Raw genomic sequence first — 18609 nt, forward strand, 5'->3', positions numbered from 1 at the left:
CACAAAGTCAATGTTTTTCAAAGTGAGAATGATGAAAAATTAAGATAATACTTTACAATACGACACACAAACGTGCTAATACAAGTACACATGCAATTCTCTCACTTTGTCCTTATTTTGGTCTCCTATCTTTGATTGTGTCTCTTTGTTGCTTACTTACAGTACACACAAACACACACAACACACTCACACACCATCCATCCTCCGCTATCTTCAGACAGCAACCCATATTCCTTGCTGACAATGTTTGGGATTTACTCTGGATGTAGCCTTGATTCTCCCTGTGTGTCTCTCTGTGATTCTCCATCTGTGTGTGTGTGTGTGTGTGTGTGTGTCACATGGCGCATGATACACGTCTCTCCTCTATTCCATGGTTGTTATGGTGACTGGTGACTTGGTATGTCCTGTCTCTTACCTCACGATTTGTTTATCTCATCACCTGCAGTATGGATTTAAATGACAGTTGAATGTGCATCTAATTTACACCTGGCAAGTATATTCATCTTGTGTTTGACAAATAAGCTCTGTGATCAACTTATTGAAGTGTAATGAGGAGCTCGGTAGAATTTTCAACATCGTTTGTTCAGCATTCATTAGTTTGCATGTTCGCTTTTTAATTAATTTTCACACTTTGTTTACTTGTTAGCACAAGCAAACTTTGCACAGTGTCATCTCACTCTCAAAAAGTAATCACACAGACCACAAGTATTGCATTTTGAAGGATTTGTTTTTTCCAACACATTAGTTGCAAGTTGCATGGACCGAAGTCGCACTCTTTCATTATGAATTCAGAATGAACATCAAGATGGCTGTAAAAAATCCAAAATACGTGTCGAGAGTAATTGCTTTCACGGGAGAACACAAGCATCTTAGAAACAGATTCCAAGATAGTTAACTGCATAGATGGACTTTCATGTTATTTTCCAGAGACCTGCTTTTATCTCCACCAGCTAAATGGCCTGAAAGCTTGACTCTAACGGCAGTCCCATTTACTTAAAATGTTTGACAGTGGGCTGACAGAGAGCGCGAGAAATGGTGATAGCGAGAAAGACAGAGAAAGGTTGTGCTTTTTGTTCTTCGTGTGATAAATATAGCAGGTGAGTGGCTGGATTAAAAACAAGCGAACGCTCTCTCACAGGGTAAGAGAGGAAAACACAGAGAGATAGATATAATGACACCAGGAGAGAGACAATATGACAAAGTGATTAGAATAGCGATTAAAGCCAGGCAGCAATGTAATGACACTTAGAGAGAGATGCCATGATACTAATACAGAGATAATTGTGGCAAAAGAGGGGGAAGCGAGAGGGACGAAGGGAAGAGAGAGCAGGGCAGAAGGAAGGGAAGAGGGAGGTGATGACAGAGAGCTGGGGAAAGAGATGGAGAGGAATGAAGCTGCAGGAAGGAAGAGAGTGAGGGAGCAAGAGATGCACGGTAAGTACAGGGATGGTTATAATACCGGTGTTATAAAGACAGCACGGATGGACAGGATGCTGGAGAGAGTGAGATATACAGTAGATGGGGTAGATCCAGAGATGGACGGTCACAGAGAGACGAACATAATGTGGAAGAGACACAATGATTCTGACACAGAGACAATGAAAAAGAAGGAGGGGTGGTACAAGAGAAGAGCTGGGAAAGACAACAAGGAGAGCAGACAAATAGACAACAGATTTCTCCTCTCCTCTCTTTCTTTTCATAGCCGGTATTGAATCACTGCAGTCGATAGTTCTACACAGCGTAACTTAGAAAGATGCATTTGATTCGTGGCCCAGCACGCCGTGGAAAGAGACCAGTATATGATTTATGAGCCAGGGACCTTGGGGTCAGGTTCCACTGGAGCGCTCCACCTCTCTGCCGCTTCTCAACACCTAAAATTTAACAACCTGTCTGATTGTTATGTCGATTTGTGCACTGTTCCAATTATTACTTAACAATGCAGACTTTGTTTGGGTTGCTGGGCACAAATGATTGAGAAATAATTCATTTTCATCTGCATTAGAAATATCCAACACCTCTATTGTGTAGAAGTGTAAAATGCAGATAATCATGTTGCTTCGATTTGATTGCTAACATGTGGCATGCAGCTGCAGGGAATACTTGTTAAATGTGGAGAAATACTGAAGTGGCTATCTATATTTTAACCCGGGGCATGTCTCATGACAGCATCAGTGTACAGCCCTGCAGACCTGCACGTAAAATTGAATTACTGGTGAACATAAATAACAGAGGAAAAGCCTCAAAGCCTGTGGGATATAAATCAAACGAAACATACCTGTAGGAGTTAGCCCTGTGTTTTAATGAAGACTGTCAGTGTGTGTGTGTGTTAGCATTTTTGTATGTGTCTGAGTGTTGTCACACAACAGCATGTTTTTCTATGCATGTGTCTGGAGCTGCTATTTAACGTACGGGTTCGATCCCAGGCTGCGCTAGTCCGTGTCGATGTGTCCTTTAGCAAGACACTTAACCCCAAATTGCTCCTGCAGGCTGTTCCTGCGGTGTGTGAAAGTTAGTTAGAGTCCTGATGTGTACGAATAGGTGTGAATGGATGAATGATGACATGTAGTGTAAAAGCGCTTTGAGTGGTCAGAAGACTAGAAACGCGCTATACAAGTACAGTCCGTTTAACATTTACTCCGTCAAGCTGTCAGAGTTACCATGGAGCCCACACTGTCATTTCTGGAAAATGAAAAAAAAGCGATTTCAGAGTAGACAGAATCTACAATATATGTTTGAAAGATATATTCAGGATGTCAATGTGATCAGCAGCAAAAACAGGTTAAAATATAAAGATAGAACTTGGCCCTCGAGACAGAAGACATTGAGATTGAGGAACAACACTGTTGCTGTAAAGCTCGGTCGCTCTTTAATAACTGTTGCATTCATCAAAAAAGCAAAAGCAGCATGTTTGTACTTTAAGTATACTTTTGATGTGTTGGCTTACTCTGCTAATGTTAAGTCCACAGCTTTTTTTATGTAGAAACTAACATAGAAATAAATATCTCCTAAGACCCTCTCCAGGTAACGAGTGTCACTGTTACACAAGGTTTTAACCATGACTGGCTCAACATCCACAAAACCAGCCTGGCAATACATGTACACATTTAGAATGTGTAACTTACACATTTATACCTTCATATTATGTTGTTGTTTTTTCCTTCTATTTCCTCTTACATTCATTCCCCTGAATGTCGATGGGTCAGTTGGCACATCCAGCAATCTTTCCGTTCTATGATTATGTTGTATTGTTTTTCAACTGTGGCAATTAAGTAATTGCCCTTCAACTTTTTGAATATATGAAGAGTAGTTGTCTAATTGTCTCCATTATCGATTGCAGACCAAAATAAATTTCAAAAGTTCTGACAATGAAAACAATAGACTGTACATGTATTGAGTCAGGCAGGTGAAAACATTGTCTCAAATATTGTTCAGTCAGGCACCACTCAGCTGGCTGACTGTCATTGATTTGCCCCTGCAAAATAGCTTCAAGAAGACATTTGTATTGCCAGAACCAACATTTAGTGAACTATTTAAGCCACACTAGTGATGGTCGGTGAGCGGGTCTACCACTTTGGTCCAGACTCAACTATTTCAACAACTATTAGATGGATTGCCATAAAACCTTTGTACAGACACACTCTGCTATCTAGTGGATGACACATACTGAATGTTCCTCTACTGCCACTATGAGGTTGATATTTATGGTGTTCAGCAAAATGTAACATGAATTGCCATGAAGTGTACAGGCATTAATGTCCCCCTCAGGAGGAATTGTAAAACCAAATTGGTGATGTTAAGATCCCTTCGTCTAATGTTTGATCGAGTCACAGTTTTTATTCCTCCAGTACTTTCTTTCAAGATCAAACACTGTGCGTGTTAGCGTGCTAACATATCAAATTTGGAAGCCAAACAATGTTACATTCACAAAGAAGCAAGACAAATAACTTCTTCAGAAATGCCCCAAGTGTGGTGCTACAATATGGCATTCAGCTCGATGCAAATATCTGCTGAATAATACTCATCCCATCTGCTCAAAGGGGCAGAGGGGAATCTGGCATCGGCAGAGACCATGGACAGAAAGAGAGACAACTGGAGTCACACACAAAGACGACTGGAGGGGAGCGGTGAATTGGGTTGGAAAGACAGTGGGGAACAATCTGAAATTAATCTGGACACTCCAGATGGTTTGAAGTTTGTGCGTGTGTGTGCGTGCATGTGCGTGTGTGAGCACATGTACATACAGTGTGCACGTCTCTGTTCTTGCCAGCCTGTCCATTGGGGCCTGTGTGAAGGTATTTACGTGTGTTTGTGTGTTTTGTGTTACTTCAGACAAACAAGAACATCTGGTATGTGCACAATGTGGACGTTTTGATCTCATCTTGATTGGAAAAGACAACCACGGCATCCCATCCATTCATGTTTTGTTAGCATTTGCGTGACTAGATTGTAAACAAGTAGACAGTTGTCTTGAGTGTATGACACATTTTTTCTTTTGTGTATGTGTGTGTGTGTGTAGGTGTTCATGAAAAACAGTGTGTTTACAGTGATATAAGGTTAATAAATCAATAGCCATCGCTATCTGAGAAACAATTACTGCTGGCTTTCATGTTGGTCACACACACACGCACACACACGCACACACATTGCTCTACGTGCCCTGTATACTGGAGGAGCTTTAGGAGTAAACTGTAAAAAGTGTTTCTTGAGGGGAGAGTAGCAGAAGATGAAAGATGGAGGGAAGAAGTGCAAGGAGAGTTTGTAAATGAGGAGAGGAGTAGATACACAGAAGGTTGAGACATGCATGCATGTAGTATGCCATAGGGGTGGTACCTTCAACCTTGATTTTTTTAGTTTTTACCGGAAATTATAATTATTTTGTTTGTAGTTCTGGCTTTTACATGGTGCTGCACTTTTTTCATTCAATACTTTTTGTTTCCCATTTCGTTTTTCTTTCTTCAATGTAAGCTACATTGGTTCGCTCTCACAGGCTTCTTCATGTGGTCAGTGTTGTTCTACTCGAGCTCGTGTTCGTCTTTCTCACTCATCTTACTTCAGCTGCTTTACGTTTTGCTCTGCCTTTGTTGAGTTCTGGCTCTGCTTTGTTGCAGTTGCGGCAGTTACGTGTATAGCTTGGACCAGATTTGTCACACATTAGCCTCGCTTTTGGCAGCTTTAAGAGCTGCTTTATTACTAATTTACTGTTTTTTTGTCTCTTGCTCAACACAGACAGTTAACAGCTGTTCATGAATTCTTCAAAACCTACAATAGCCAGCTGTATATAGTCTCCTGTGAAGTATGCCAGACATGCATATACAAGTATTCAGCAGCGACTGACACCCAGCGGAAATGTCGAGATCCGAACATGCTGCTCAAACAGCATAAAGGTGGTGGAAGAGAGAGTTGTACTCTACATCGGATCATATCCCACCTCATAATAGTGTCAGCTGAGACATCTTTCCTCTATGGCAATGAGGTTTCTCTAACTTCAAAATCAATTTAAATAAGGTTTTAGTTGCATAATAATAATCATACTTTAACCTTCTAGCAGACCATATTTTGAAGAAACAGTAATATTATGTGTGATACATTGGATCATTTCAGCCATACAGTGATGTGCAGCATTTCCAGAAATATATTTTTTAACGCTTTTGCTCTTAAAACACAAGTAGCTGCATATGAGCTGGCTTCGTTTGTATGCGTGCATGTGCATGTCCATGCAGTTAATGTTAAAGATATATATACATGTAAACTCTATGTTCAATGTGACCCGAAACCCCATAACCCTAAAACCTGCAGTGTGTATTGTCTTTGGATTATTAATGAGTGAGCGATGTGTTCACGTGGTACATAAGCTGTTAAAACAACACCATACAGTATTCTGTGCGTGTGTCATGGGATGTTATTTCTGGTTAGAGATCAGTAGATCGCAGCACTTACATCTAAATAATATACAGAACTGTATGTACTCATATTCAGGCTCTGCATGACAGCTTCACATGCCATATGCTCTGGTGTCATGTGAGGCTGTGAGGCATGTGTTGCATTGTGTTGGAGTTGCATGTGAGGACAGGTGCTTGTTACACTGCAACACTTGGCGTGGCACATAGTGCATATTTAAGCTGTGCTCAGTGAATTGTGTAAAACACAACCTATTCAATTATTTGTAAAGATGTTGGAGGATATATGATACAACTTGTATGATTAACTTTTATCTACATTCTCTGTCTTGACAAACATTCAAGACAAACATCTGTCCCTTTGAAATCTGAAGTATGCAAGGCAGGACTGCAAAGCATGGTTTTACATCCATCCGAAATGATATTATGTGATGCAGGAGGCAGATTTGAGCTCCTGATAATCGAATGTGGTTTTGTCTCGTCTCTCTCTTCCAGCTGAATCATGTGGCGGTGTAGTCCAAGGACTGAATGGCACTATAGAGTCGCCGGGTTTCCCCCACGGCTATCCCAACTACGCCAACTGTACATGGCTGATAATAACAGGGGAGAGGAACCGAATCCAGCTAACCTTCGTCACGCTGGCTCTGGAGGAAGACTTTGATATCGTATCAGTTTACGATGGACAACCATCGCCTGGCAACTTAAAACTGAGGTTAGAAATAACTCTTTCATTTACAGTGCGATCTTCTCTCCTGCTCCTCTGTTGTTCTCTCTCTTTCCTCTTTCACATCAAACCTCTCTGACTGTCACAGTTTGCGTATAGCCGGCCCTCTCCTCCAGCACCATCTACCTCCTCTGAACAGAAACTTGACATTGGGACACCAACGTTGAATGCTTATTCCTCCCTAGTCGCCAAATGACACGCGTCAGCCTTAATTTGTGTTTCTTTCCCCTGTCATATGCAGAAGTAGTTTAAAAAAAGGACACCAGTTTTCGTGCATGGTTTTCCAAACCATGCACAAACCATGTTTTCCAAAGAAGTTTGACAAATACATTGAGATTCAACAAAAGCATGAACTTTGACAGAGCAACGGTTGGGAAAACCAGGGGATTAAAAATGTAATCTGTAACGCAATACACTGGAATATACAGGCTGTTAGTCTTTTCTTCAACAGACAACTACATTTCTTTGCATGGCCTTGAGCTTATCAAGGAACGTTCAACAGTTTAATTTAGGCTGCAGGGGCTTCTGATAAACCATGTGGGCCTGTGAACCAGCATGCCGGGCTTGTTCCATTGTACCTATGTATTACAGTGGGAAGAAATAAAGGCCCTCCTAAGGGCTACGGCAAATACAATGAAAAGGCTAAAAAATACTTTGCTGCAAAGGGTAAGGATTTAACTTCTTTGTAAAAGATTAATCTGAAGATGGAGCGAAGCAGAACAGAAATGGGTTTATTTATTGCATGCATTATGCTAGGCTATGCATTTCAAACTGCAACATCGTCAGTTTGCGGTTAAACTGCAGATAATCTATTTAGTGGGTCATTTAAATCTTTAAATCTCTTATTTGTTTACCAACAAAAGTGTGCAGGGAAATATAAGTCATGGAAGGATTGGCAGCACCAGTATTTGGTGAGTTGTAGGACTGTAATGTTGCAAAAGGGGGCAGATAGAGCAGAACATCTACAGAGCTGGCAAACTGTGCGCAGCTTATTCATAGTGCTCGGCTTGTGTGTAGGAGGGACAAGCTGGGAATGCACCAAGTAGTGTTTGAGGTTGGTGGTGCAGTTATGGATAACTGTGGGTTTTTCTTTGAAAACGTGATGTAGCTGTATTATGTGTCAGCCTTTGAGTAGAACACTTTTATTTGCTACTGGCTAGAGGAGAATAGTGGAGCTTGGAACACTGTACTAAAGTGTACTCTATATTCATAAATGAACCATGTGCTTTCCATCAGTTATAATGTACATCATTGCTTAATAGAAGTATGAAAGAGTATTTAGATTATCGTGGCTCTGGGAAATTCACATTTCCAAGTGTTTGAGACTGTTAGTTGTGATGAGAAGCGTTTGTTTGTGGCACACAAGCCTCCTTTGTCTATTGACATTTACTCGACAATTACTTTGATGTGTGAATACATACAACTTTTTTTTTTATCAAATTAAATCCCAAAACTCAACTCTGAATTACCACCCTGATCTGTTCAGCATGGTGCTTGTCATATGTATTTAGTGTAGGTTATTATAACAGCTCTTTGGGGAGCTTGAGCTCACCCGCATCCTTCAGCTTGTGTTTTAGATCCACAGCATGCCGTTAGGGTCAATACATTTAGTTTGGGCTTATGTTATTCTTCACTGTACTCGTCCTTTACAATGTTTATTTCCAAAATGTCAGCATGTGTCTGTGAAATTACCTTGAAAAGCTATTAAGTATACTGAAGCAAATGAAGAGAAAGTGATATGATATCTGAAATGTGAAATTCCCCAATATAGTACAAACCACAATTGATTTTTTTATACTTTATTTCTTCAACACTCATTTTATTAAATCATCATTCCTCTGCTGTGATCAGTTTAGGATCAGCCATGCACTTTAGTTGAACGAAAACAAAAAGATTCTCTTAAAAACAGGTTCATCTTCTCACCAGGATTCCTTGGTTTAGCTTTCCACCTTCTTGTGTTCTCCAAGAGGTCTACTTGATGTTTTACACTTGAAGACAGCATAACGAAAGATAGCTTTAAAAGCACTCGTCCTTCAGATTTGATGTCACGATCAATCCCTCTGAATCATCACTTATGATCAATGACAAGTGTGTTGCAGTGTCTGTATTTGCAGAGACCCTGCTCTCTGCTGTTTTCTCTTTCCTCCATATTTTGCTGTGTTCATCTGGGTGTCAGCTTTGGGCAGTGGGTGGGAAGCCCCCAGCCAATAACGGTGCTCAGGTAAGGTTTGGACTTCATCAAATCGTAGCGACCGACTCACATTGCTGTCTCCATCTCTCTGTCTTCTGCTCTCTGTGTGTGTCATGGATGTATGAAGGGCTGCAGGTCTGTTTGACCCAGAGCGGGGTACACACTCACAGACATACAGGCGGAGCACAGAGGCCACAACGCAGCGCAGTCGAGCGGACAGGATGACGCTGCATTCATTGAAAGTCCAGCGACGCTGCAGTCTGTTTGAAATGTTGAATGCAGTTTATTTCTGCTTATTTTAGGACAATTCATCAAATTGTTTTTATAAAATGGTTGATGTAGATAACTGCAGTGGTAAGTGAAGTGGCAGCTGTAACCCATTGCCAGATTGGCGGATTTGCCTCTGGCGTTAATTAGCCCTGGAGATATTTGGCACTCGCATTATCGGCTAGCCACCCAAGCATACCAGGTGTATTTAAACTATTTTTTTCCGCTGCAAGCCCTCAGATGTAGAAGTTCTGTAGAGGAGTGGTGCATTAGTTTCTTCTAGACTCGAGCTTCTGGCCTTAAGTGCAGTCAATGAGCGCTCACAGTGAACCTATTCCCAATGCCATTTAGAGCAAGTGACTAAGCTAGGAGTTGCGTTCTCATTCTCTACTCGGCTCAGCTCCTCTGTTGATGGACGCACTTCTCTGAATGGTGTGGACATGCAGCATGACAGGCAGCATAGTGCTGAAATGAGACCACTGGTCGGCCTTCTTTTGTGCCCTCAGGTCTGGCCTGGTGTGTGTCACTGTGGGCAAAGCTTCAGTCCAGATTGTAAGGCTTCCTCCAGCTGAGTGTTGGTAGCTATTACCATCCCCCCTTTGCTTGTTAGAGTGTAAGTTATATTTGTACATAAATGTAAGAGCTGATTCCAATTATCCAGCTGCTGCCTTTTGTCTGTCTGAGCTCTACGAGGGCAGTGGTCAGTCGGTTGACCTAACACACTCTCCTCTCAGCTTCTGGCTGAATGGTGCAAGACTTGCTGATATGAACCCATCAGGCTGCCCACATGAACAGTGGGATGGAGCCAAGAGAAGCACAGAAGAGGCAGGATATATCTTTCTCTCACAGCCACCCCTCCAACTGCCCTCTGACCTTGTGTGTGGGGAATGCTGCAATCTCGTATATAGAAGAAGGGCTGATCCGGCATCTGTGGCCTCTTCTTACCAGCCGCAGTGCTGCGTCAGCAGTGGTAACTCCACTTCATCCCACTCGCTCTGATGACAGATGTCAACAGTGTAAAAATATTTCTTTCTGAAATTGAAAAGCTTCTCTCATACAGGAACCACTGCCTGCTCTTTGCCAGTGGTTTATAGTGTACAAGAAAGACAGTATGAAGTCCACATTCCCTGAGTCATAGTTTGTTGAAGTGGTGTGTTGAGATGCACAGTACTTTAACCAAACTGTTAACCATACTGCCCACATTGATGCACAGCAGAGATGAGGAAAATATTGAAGGGGTCTGAAAAGTTCCCAAGCGATTATTCATGATTTTTTCATCATTGAAGAAGAAACGTAAAACTTTTTACAGCCGTCACTCAAGCCTACAGGCTGTTAGTGAGGGAGACTCAAAAGATGGACTTGCCTTTTAGTATCACGAGTATCATAATATTTATTGCACTTACTGGTGTATTGGATGTCTCTGATGTAATGTCTGGCTTCTGTAAAGTGTCCTAGTTCTCTTTCTAACACGTGCTTAATACAGTTTGTACAGTTTGTCATATTCACTGTCTTAAGGTGTTTTAAATCCTCTACCAGTTAAGACTGTCTGAGCCTTTGTCACATCCAGGTGTCACTGGGAATGTGACATGTTAGTCGGGGATGTGGTGATTAAAAGGAACTTTCTACCTGAGCAGAGAATGAAGTCGCTCTCCCTCTGTGCGGGTTGATGTCAGATCTTGTCCTTGCTTTGTTGACATAGCTATGTGTGCTTTTAAGGCATGTTCGTGCATGAGACCGTGTTCCACTGGCAAGCTCACAGCCGCCGCTCTGCACTGCTCTACAGCTGATAACACCCTCTGGTTCCCCACTGAGGTAAACACTGAGGTAGCTCTGTCTGCACTTTTGCTGTAGTTTGCACTGTTAGCGCCGATAGCATCGTTAGCTATGAGCCACCAGTTGCCGTCAACATGTTGAGAGCTGTTGAAAAGTCATTCAAATGTTCCCATTTTATAATCTTGCACCGTGAACTATAGCGTTCGTAAAGAAGATACATTTTTAGGGACATCAGATCGGAAAACACTTCTGCCCTTCTAGAGGCAAGGACAAACAACGTGTTGTATTTCATTTGCATAATTTGTTGCCAATAACAGTTAGAATTTACCAAACCTTCTTGAATCTGATCCACACTTAAACCAGTCTTCCCTTCTACTAAATATAAAATGTATATTTTATTTTAGGTACTGCTGTATTTTATCTTACTTCAAGTTTCTCAGAGCCAGATGGAGAGACGTTATGGAGTCAGGTCAGAGGGTACAGCGGGGCAAACCATTGACATTCTTACTCATGTACCCTGGAGGTCCTCTGTCAGCAGCTCACCATGTACCCACTTTGCGGCTGCTGATACGCAAAAAGGAAATTAATGACTTTTATTTTGTTATTATTTTAAAAGGGAAACGTGGGTGAGGAGGATGGGCAAGTATATAATCGGCGTATGCCAGAACGCTGCGTAAGACTGGTAACACTGACTACTGTGGCAAGACTATTACCTGATATGAACTACTATTTAGCTAAATGTGTTTAGGGAACTCTGCTGCGGCCAATATCAGATGGATGGGTTCAGAATTGTGTCTTTAATCAACAGTCAGGTGCCCGTATGAATGTTGAAACAGGGTTTGCTTGCTTTATTCATTCCACCTGCTTCAATGCTCTTGAGTTAGACAAATCATGTTGATATCTTCCAATGTTGTTCAAAATTCCAGGAAACACAAAGAGAGATTTTTACACAAAAAAGACAGTCTATCCACTTGACTTGATTAACTCAGACTGCTGATGCCTCACAGCCTTTATAAAACCTGTTTCACTGGGTACCCAATCATTTAGGTATTGACAGACTTAAACAATGTGGACTTATACTTTTGGGGAAACTTTTAGATGTTTTGCAAATGTGAATTAAGTATTACATTCTAATCAACAGTAATACACGTGTCTGTACCTTTGTTTCGTAAAAGTGGTCTTTTCACTGTGGTATTCTGCTCTCTTCATGCTGAAAAAAGTCACTGAAATGGCATTTAAACCGTGAGATGAGGCCAAGACTAAATTGCATTCTAATTAAAATAATACAATTATTTTTGGAACGTTAACAGCTAAAGGACACGTCTGTCCTCATCTGCAGCCTCTGCTTCTGCCGGTGCCAGTGGTTGTATTTGTCATAGACCAGCACAAATTCAGCTGGAAGGAATACGTGAAATGTTTTTTTCAATGCAACCAGCAGTTGCTAATTTAATGGTGAAGAGCATGTAGCAAACGTTAGTCAACACGAGTCACGAACCAAAACAGCTGCCAGTCTGCCACAGGATCTGCTCAAACCACAAGGTTTTCCCTGGTCCACTCCTGGGTCCATGTCTATTATTGTTGTACCTGCCCTCTTATGGCTGATCCAAAAAAATCAAGAATAAACATATATGGATATTTCTTCGGTACATGTTGGAATGGTCAACCTCAAAGTTGCTCTTTAAGATGTAGGCCTGTTGTATTGCTAAAGCAAAATCATCAACGAAACATCATGTTATGAAAATGTTTGTTTAGCGTTTGTGCATGTGTGTAATGTGAGAGGGAAAGAGGTCACCTTCCATAGTAAGAACCAGCGTTAACGGAACATTTGACTGAATTGTTGACTGAATTGTTTTCAATGATGACGGAAAACTCCAGACAGTGCAGCTGAGCCACTGATGTAAAAGGGTTGCATGCTGCGGGACGTCCTCCCAGTGAAGCGGAGTGGAGGCAGGATCAGGAAATCCCGCGTTCAGCATGTCTGGTAAGTGCAGTGTCCAGTGCGGCAGCAGAGCGTGGATTCAGCCTTCGTAACAAAATTAAAACCGCGAAGAGATATTTGCTGAATTTGACAAATAGTGTGTGGTATTGGAATCACTGACTCCGCATCTAAATACTCCTTTAGCCTATATGACTTAAAACGACCAGTAATAATTGAGAAACAGAACTAATACACACATACGTAGGCATAAACACCTACACACACACACACACACACACACACACTACCACTAGTTTTCAGAAATGTTTGCATCATTGCTCACGAACTTTAACTTCCTGGTTCATTTATTCAGCTGTCAAACCTTTCCTTCTCTGCTCTCCCTTCTACCCTTCCTCACCCTCTTCTGTGCTCTTCTCCTCTCAGTTTCGCTTGATCATGTTTTGGCTTTCTCAAGCACCTAGTGGTGTATGTATTTATTAATTTACTGTAGCTTGAATAATAATGGCAGTGAGGAAAGGGGGGGGGGGTTATAATGTCAAGAAAATTTCAGAAGATCTCATAAATGTACATGATTATAGTTTCTGCTCAAATGTAATCCTTCTAAAAGTATTGGTGTCATAATGTAAATGACAAAAACAAAAAAGGGGAATAATGCCTTGATTAACAAATAGGAATAATACTTAATCAAGGAAGATGCAAGCTAAATTTATCCAAAGAATGTATTATTTCTTAATTGAGTCGGTTTAATATTTTTCAACATATATTTTATTTACTACATATGTCATATGTTTACACAAAGGCTCCTGGCTATTGCTGCAGCTGCTAGTTGAGATGTTTGTATAGATTTCTCAGTAGCGCAGTCAGAACAGAATCAAACAAGTATTGTCCAAGTAACAATGAATATACTGATGGGTAACATTTGAAAAAATGATCTTCACAACTCTCAATACGAAACACACATCTAGATAACATCTTTTGAACACACGCACACACATTTACACCCACGCAAACTTAGACTACCCCCCGTAACTGCAGATTAAAAACTGTACTTTTCTGAGAAAAATAGGCCAACACTAGATAACCAGGCAATGGAACTAATCCAGGACTACCGCTAGGCAAGGAATGAGAGAAGTGAGGAGCGAAAGAGAAGGTAGGGCTGCTGGGGGAGGGAGAGGGAGAGACAGAAGCACATAGAGAAAGAGACATGAGACCAAAGAGGAACTCACAAACACACACACACACACACACATGCACACGCAGAGGATGCTAAAGCTGGTAGAACTAAGTCCCTCTGCGGTTGGTAGTTCTGTCCGTCTGTCTGTGTCTTATTGTATTCTTGATAATTCTCTAAGCTGCTTCGACTTGTCACCAACACATCAGAAAGTTTAGCGCACTTTTGACATTACGATAAGAGTTGAACGGAGATGGAAACAAAAAAAAAAAGAATATGCATGAGCTCTACCGGATAATCATTTTGAATTTTTTATTCTCATCCTGATGTTTATGCATGTTTTTCAACTGTCTGTCCAACTGAGCGCTGAAGCCACACAGTAGTTAACACCAGTTACAACTGCAGTGTGGGCTTAAAGGAACATTCCACTGAACACTATATGTTTTGATTGTACTAATTATACAGACTCTCCTCCTCTGGTACGTTTAAAAGGTGACTTTTAAAAAATCTGTAGCTTGCTCCTTCTTAGAGGATGCAGCTGCAATCAGCATGGAGTCACAGTAGTTACAATAAATTCCAAACCGTTTGGAAGCAGGAAAAAAGGATCAAAATGTCCATAAAAGCTTTCCAAACTGCTCATGTAGCAATCCTTTTCTTTACTGCTTGTCTGAATGCTCAGTATGATCCAGACATTGTCTTTTATTTGCCAGAATATGGCTGAATATGCAGCTTCCATTGTCGCTGGGGCAGTAAGCTGTTTATATTTGGTGCAAGCCCTGTCATGTTTTATGGGGTTGCAGCTAACACTTATTGTTATTGAAAAATCTGTCCATTATGTTTCCAATCATAAATTAATTCTACAGTCCATAAACTAGTCTGTCAGAGAAGAGTTAAAAATGGCCCAATGTGTCTTCAGATTTCTTATCTGACTGCGCTACTGACCAACAGTTAAAAAAACCCCCAAAATATTGAATTTACAATGAGATATAGAAACAGAGAAAAGAAGCAAATACTAACTTTAACTTAAACTTTATTTGAGTCATAATATACATACAGGTACATTCATGAAATTTGACCTCTGCATTTCAGCCATCCCAAGCATTTAGGAGCAGTAGGCTGCTGTGTGTTCAGTGTCTCGCTCAGGGACACTTCGACATGCTGATAGCAGGAGCCGGGGATTGAACCACCAACCTTGGTTAAAGGACGACCAGCAGTTATATATATATATCCGGTCAAAGTCTTTTAACACTGCCAAAATGTGTGAAGTCAAAAATCCAAAACCTAACCAAAAACAGTTTGAACTTAATGACGCTTTGGTTTTCTCTTTAGGATTCACAAACTCTATACCCCAGATTCCAAGCTAGCAGGAAGCATTTTGTCAGCAGAAAAAAATGAATGTGTATTGTTGTCAAGAATGAAAGTGACCAGGAGGAGGTATGATAGCTGGAGCATGCTGTGGACTGATGCTGAGTTCAGCTGTTGGGCTGGACTGTTGGACTGATGAGAACATTTATATTCGCAGGCCTCCTGCCTCACCGAACACCTGTTACTGATGAGACACAGCGGGGGGGGGGGGATACACAGAAGGAGAGATGAGGCAATAGAAATAGAAAGTTACAGAGGTGGACTACAGCAGAGTCACACCATAGGATGACGAGAGGGAAAAAGTGAGAAAATGTGTGCCAGTGGCCAGACAGACGTGCATACACACACGTCCTAAATGATCCCGTCTGTAATTAGCTGCCAAATTTGAAATCTAGTCACATTTCGTCAGACATTTGCAGTTAAAGTTGAATTTACCGTGAATCCAGCCGTGTCACAAAAGTTTCACTTCAGTGAATTATCTGACTTTCTACATTAGTTTGTTTTGCACAATGACAGAACATTCAAGCTACGTGCTAGAAAAAAACAGGGTTATAAGATACAGTGACAACAAGAAGAAAAGAAAGTAAAGAATAAAAAGAACACAACTCCAGAGGTTCCCAAAACAGATCTCACCCCAAGCAGAACACGCAAAACAACAAAAGCATCAACAAAAATCAACATGACAATTCAAAACATAGCACTACTGGATAAGGCAATCTAAATGACATGAACACTCATGAATAGTTCACCATGAGCATTGGCCACCCACTGTGGTGTCATTCACATCGAAGTGTGGTTTTCTTGTACCCATATGCTATTCTGCTGCTATTTGCGGCAGTAAATGATCTGGAGGTGACAAACTTCCAGAGAAACAATAATGAGCTCAAACAAAAGCGCCTCACCGTGCCATTCATAGCCACACAATTGTATGTTACAGCTGTAAAGACACAATCCTCTTTATATATGCCAGTAAATCAAATCAGATGAGTTTAACGAGTTATTCTAGATGAAAACACTGTGATTCACTGCCCCGTCTGGTTGAAAGTTTCACGCATTTGTTCATCTAAGCACACTCAGAATTATGCATTCAGAATTAAGCGTTCCTATTGCCTCCTAACAAGGTGCCGGCTGAGCTGTGGCTCGTCGCTAACAGTGGCAACAGTGCAAACTACTGGCCGAGCTAACTGTGTTTACCTGACGGGGAGCCAAAGCGGGACAACGCCGTCGGTTGTGACTGCTTTGTCAGCAGTAGACAGTGCATGAGTAGAGTGCAGAACAATGACTGTGCCAGTGATGCCAGTGGTGCACGCTCACATGCATGAACATGCTTTGAACAAAGCATGTGCTGACGGCCCGGCTATTTCAAGAAAGCAGAGAGAAGCTCAGATTACAACACACAGAGAGGAGAGGGACTTCATTCTCTGCTCAGGTAGACATTACTCTGCTGTATTTTTACACAGCAAATAGTTGTTTGCTGCTATAATAATGCTGAATCCTCTGTATTGCAATTTAAGGTTCTCCTTTAACTGTATTTCATCCACTCAAAAGTTGTTCCTGCATTTCTTGACTCTGGAAACAGAACCTGCAATGAAGTGTTCTTCTTGTCACTAATCCACCAGAGCTACAATATTGGATCACACAGAGAGAAATGAACACAGCATCAACAAACCAAAACGCTGCATTATATAAAAGATAGGTTTTAGTGGGCCTTTGGAGTGTCTGGTAGGGTCTTTTCTATTTGTCTGTCAGTTACTGCTGTATTTTTAATTGCCCAACTGTGGTAGCTGCTGTTGGAAGGTACAGGTGCAGCTGGCTTGCACACAAGTGATTGACAGCTAATGTACAGAAAGATGTCTCTGACACCAAACTATGCCTCCCACAGATGTGTGATAAGGAAAGGAGCTGCAGGGACGTGGTACGATTCATGTCTGTGCTTTAATTCTCTTTGTTTGTTTCATCCAAATATTGGAATTGTTGATTTTTCTCTCATTTTCAATCTTTTTGTTTTAGTTATCTAAACTTAATGCGCCCTATTACTTCATTGCAATCATGAACCTACTTTCATAAAATCTACCTCAATATGTATGACTCCTAAATGTTTCAATGCTGCTCTTCACTTTGTTAGATGTTACATTTTTTGACAGTGCTACTTTTACTCGGATGTCATCACATTCATCTTTAATGCCACAGCTGTTGTTATAGTTCAAATCTGTGAAGTCTTCCTTGTTTGGACTTAAACATGCACACACTGATCTTGCATTTGTCTTTTCTACATTTCATGAACAGTGATCAAGAGGAATGAAAATGCAAATAAATCCATTGTTTGAATGGAATCAAAATAAAACATTTTGATTCATTTCCAACAAGAAAGCATGTTTTACGATCATCCCGATCACCATCGTCATCCTCATGATAACGTAGTTTTGCTGTTCTGTAACGTGCGATCTGATTTACCTGTACTGAAGTAAACCAAAACGATGACTTTCCTACAGTTATACATCGATTATCACATTACACATTCCTATTTCCACTCGGAGACAGTGCTAAATTATCAACTCCGATACATGTCAATTGTGACACTCTTGCAACAGTCAGATCTATAGTAACAGCCATTTCGTATGCTCTCTTATTTAGCGCTATCCCTTAGGCATAGCGGTTGATTTATATTTTGCATTTCAAAACAGCATACATCATAGGATGTAATGTGCACAGGCATTTAGGCACGAGGCCCCTGGCACTCCTTTCCACACTGGTTGACTTACTGACTAACCGGCTGGCTGAATGGCTGGCTGTCATTCGTAGAACATCTGAACTGGCATTTATCCAGAAAATCATCATGTTGTTTCTGCTCCCTTTGGGTGTTTGTTGAGCTGTAAAATGGAATCTACACTTCCTGAAAATACCGAAAAAATAATGTTTGTTTCAAACACATCAAGGTGGAAAGGCGGGATGGTAAAAAGCCAGAGTTTGAAATGCCTCCAACAGAATCCCTTTTTTTTTCCTACAGATACATCAAAGTACAGAGAGGAAAGCGCTTTGATATCAGAGGCAAAAACCAAATGATGCTCTCCACTTTTCCAGCTTTTCCGTTTTATTTATACATCAGGAAATAAGTTATTTTCATGCTTCACACTTTAAAAACTTTCAGCCAAATGGTCGACCAAAAGCACCACTTCATCTAAAAATGACGAACTATTTTTGGACTCTTCAAACGTGAAAATGTAGACTCAGGAAACCTTGTTTCATCATGGTCAATTTTTAGAGGGTTTTTTATTCTTTCAA

At 41.0% G+C, this 18609-nt stretch overlaps 1 protein-coding gene across 1 annotated transcript in view; it reads left to right on the forward strand.

Annotated features, from left to right (window-relative positions):
- Positions 1-18609, forward strand: part of LOC306788818 (CUB and sushi domain-containing protein 1-like) — a gene marked incomplete at both ends in the record, with an annotated part of 359256 nt that overhangs the window by 84407 nt on the left and 256240 nt on the right. The window contains one exon of the mRNA XM_079284484.1: positions 6393-6609. Coding sequence (XP_079140610.1) covers positions 6393-6609 — 217 coding nt within the window. The remainder of the gene's footprint in view (positions 1-6392; positions 6610-18609) is intronic.

Source organism: Melanostigma gelatinosum (genome assembly GCF_949748355.1).
Source record: "Melanostigma gelatinosum genome assembly, chromosome: 2".
NCBI classification, from domain to species: Eukaryota; Metazoa; Chordata; class Actinopteri; order Perciformes; family Zoarcidae; genus Melanostigma; species Melanostigma gelatinosum.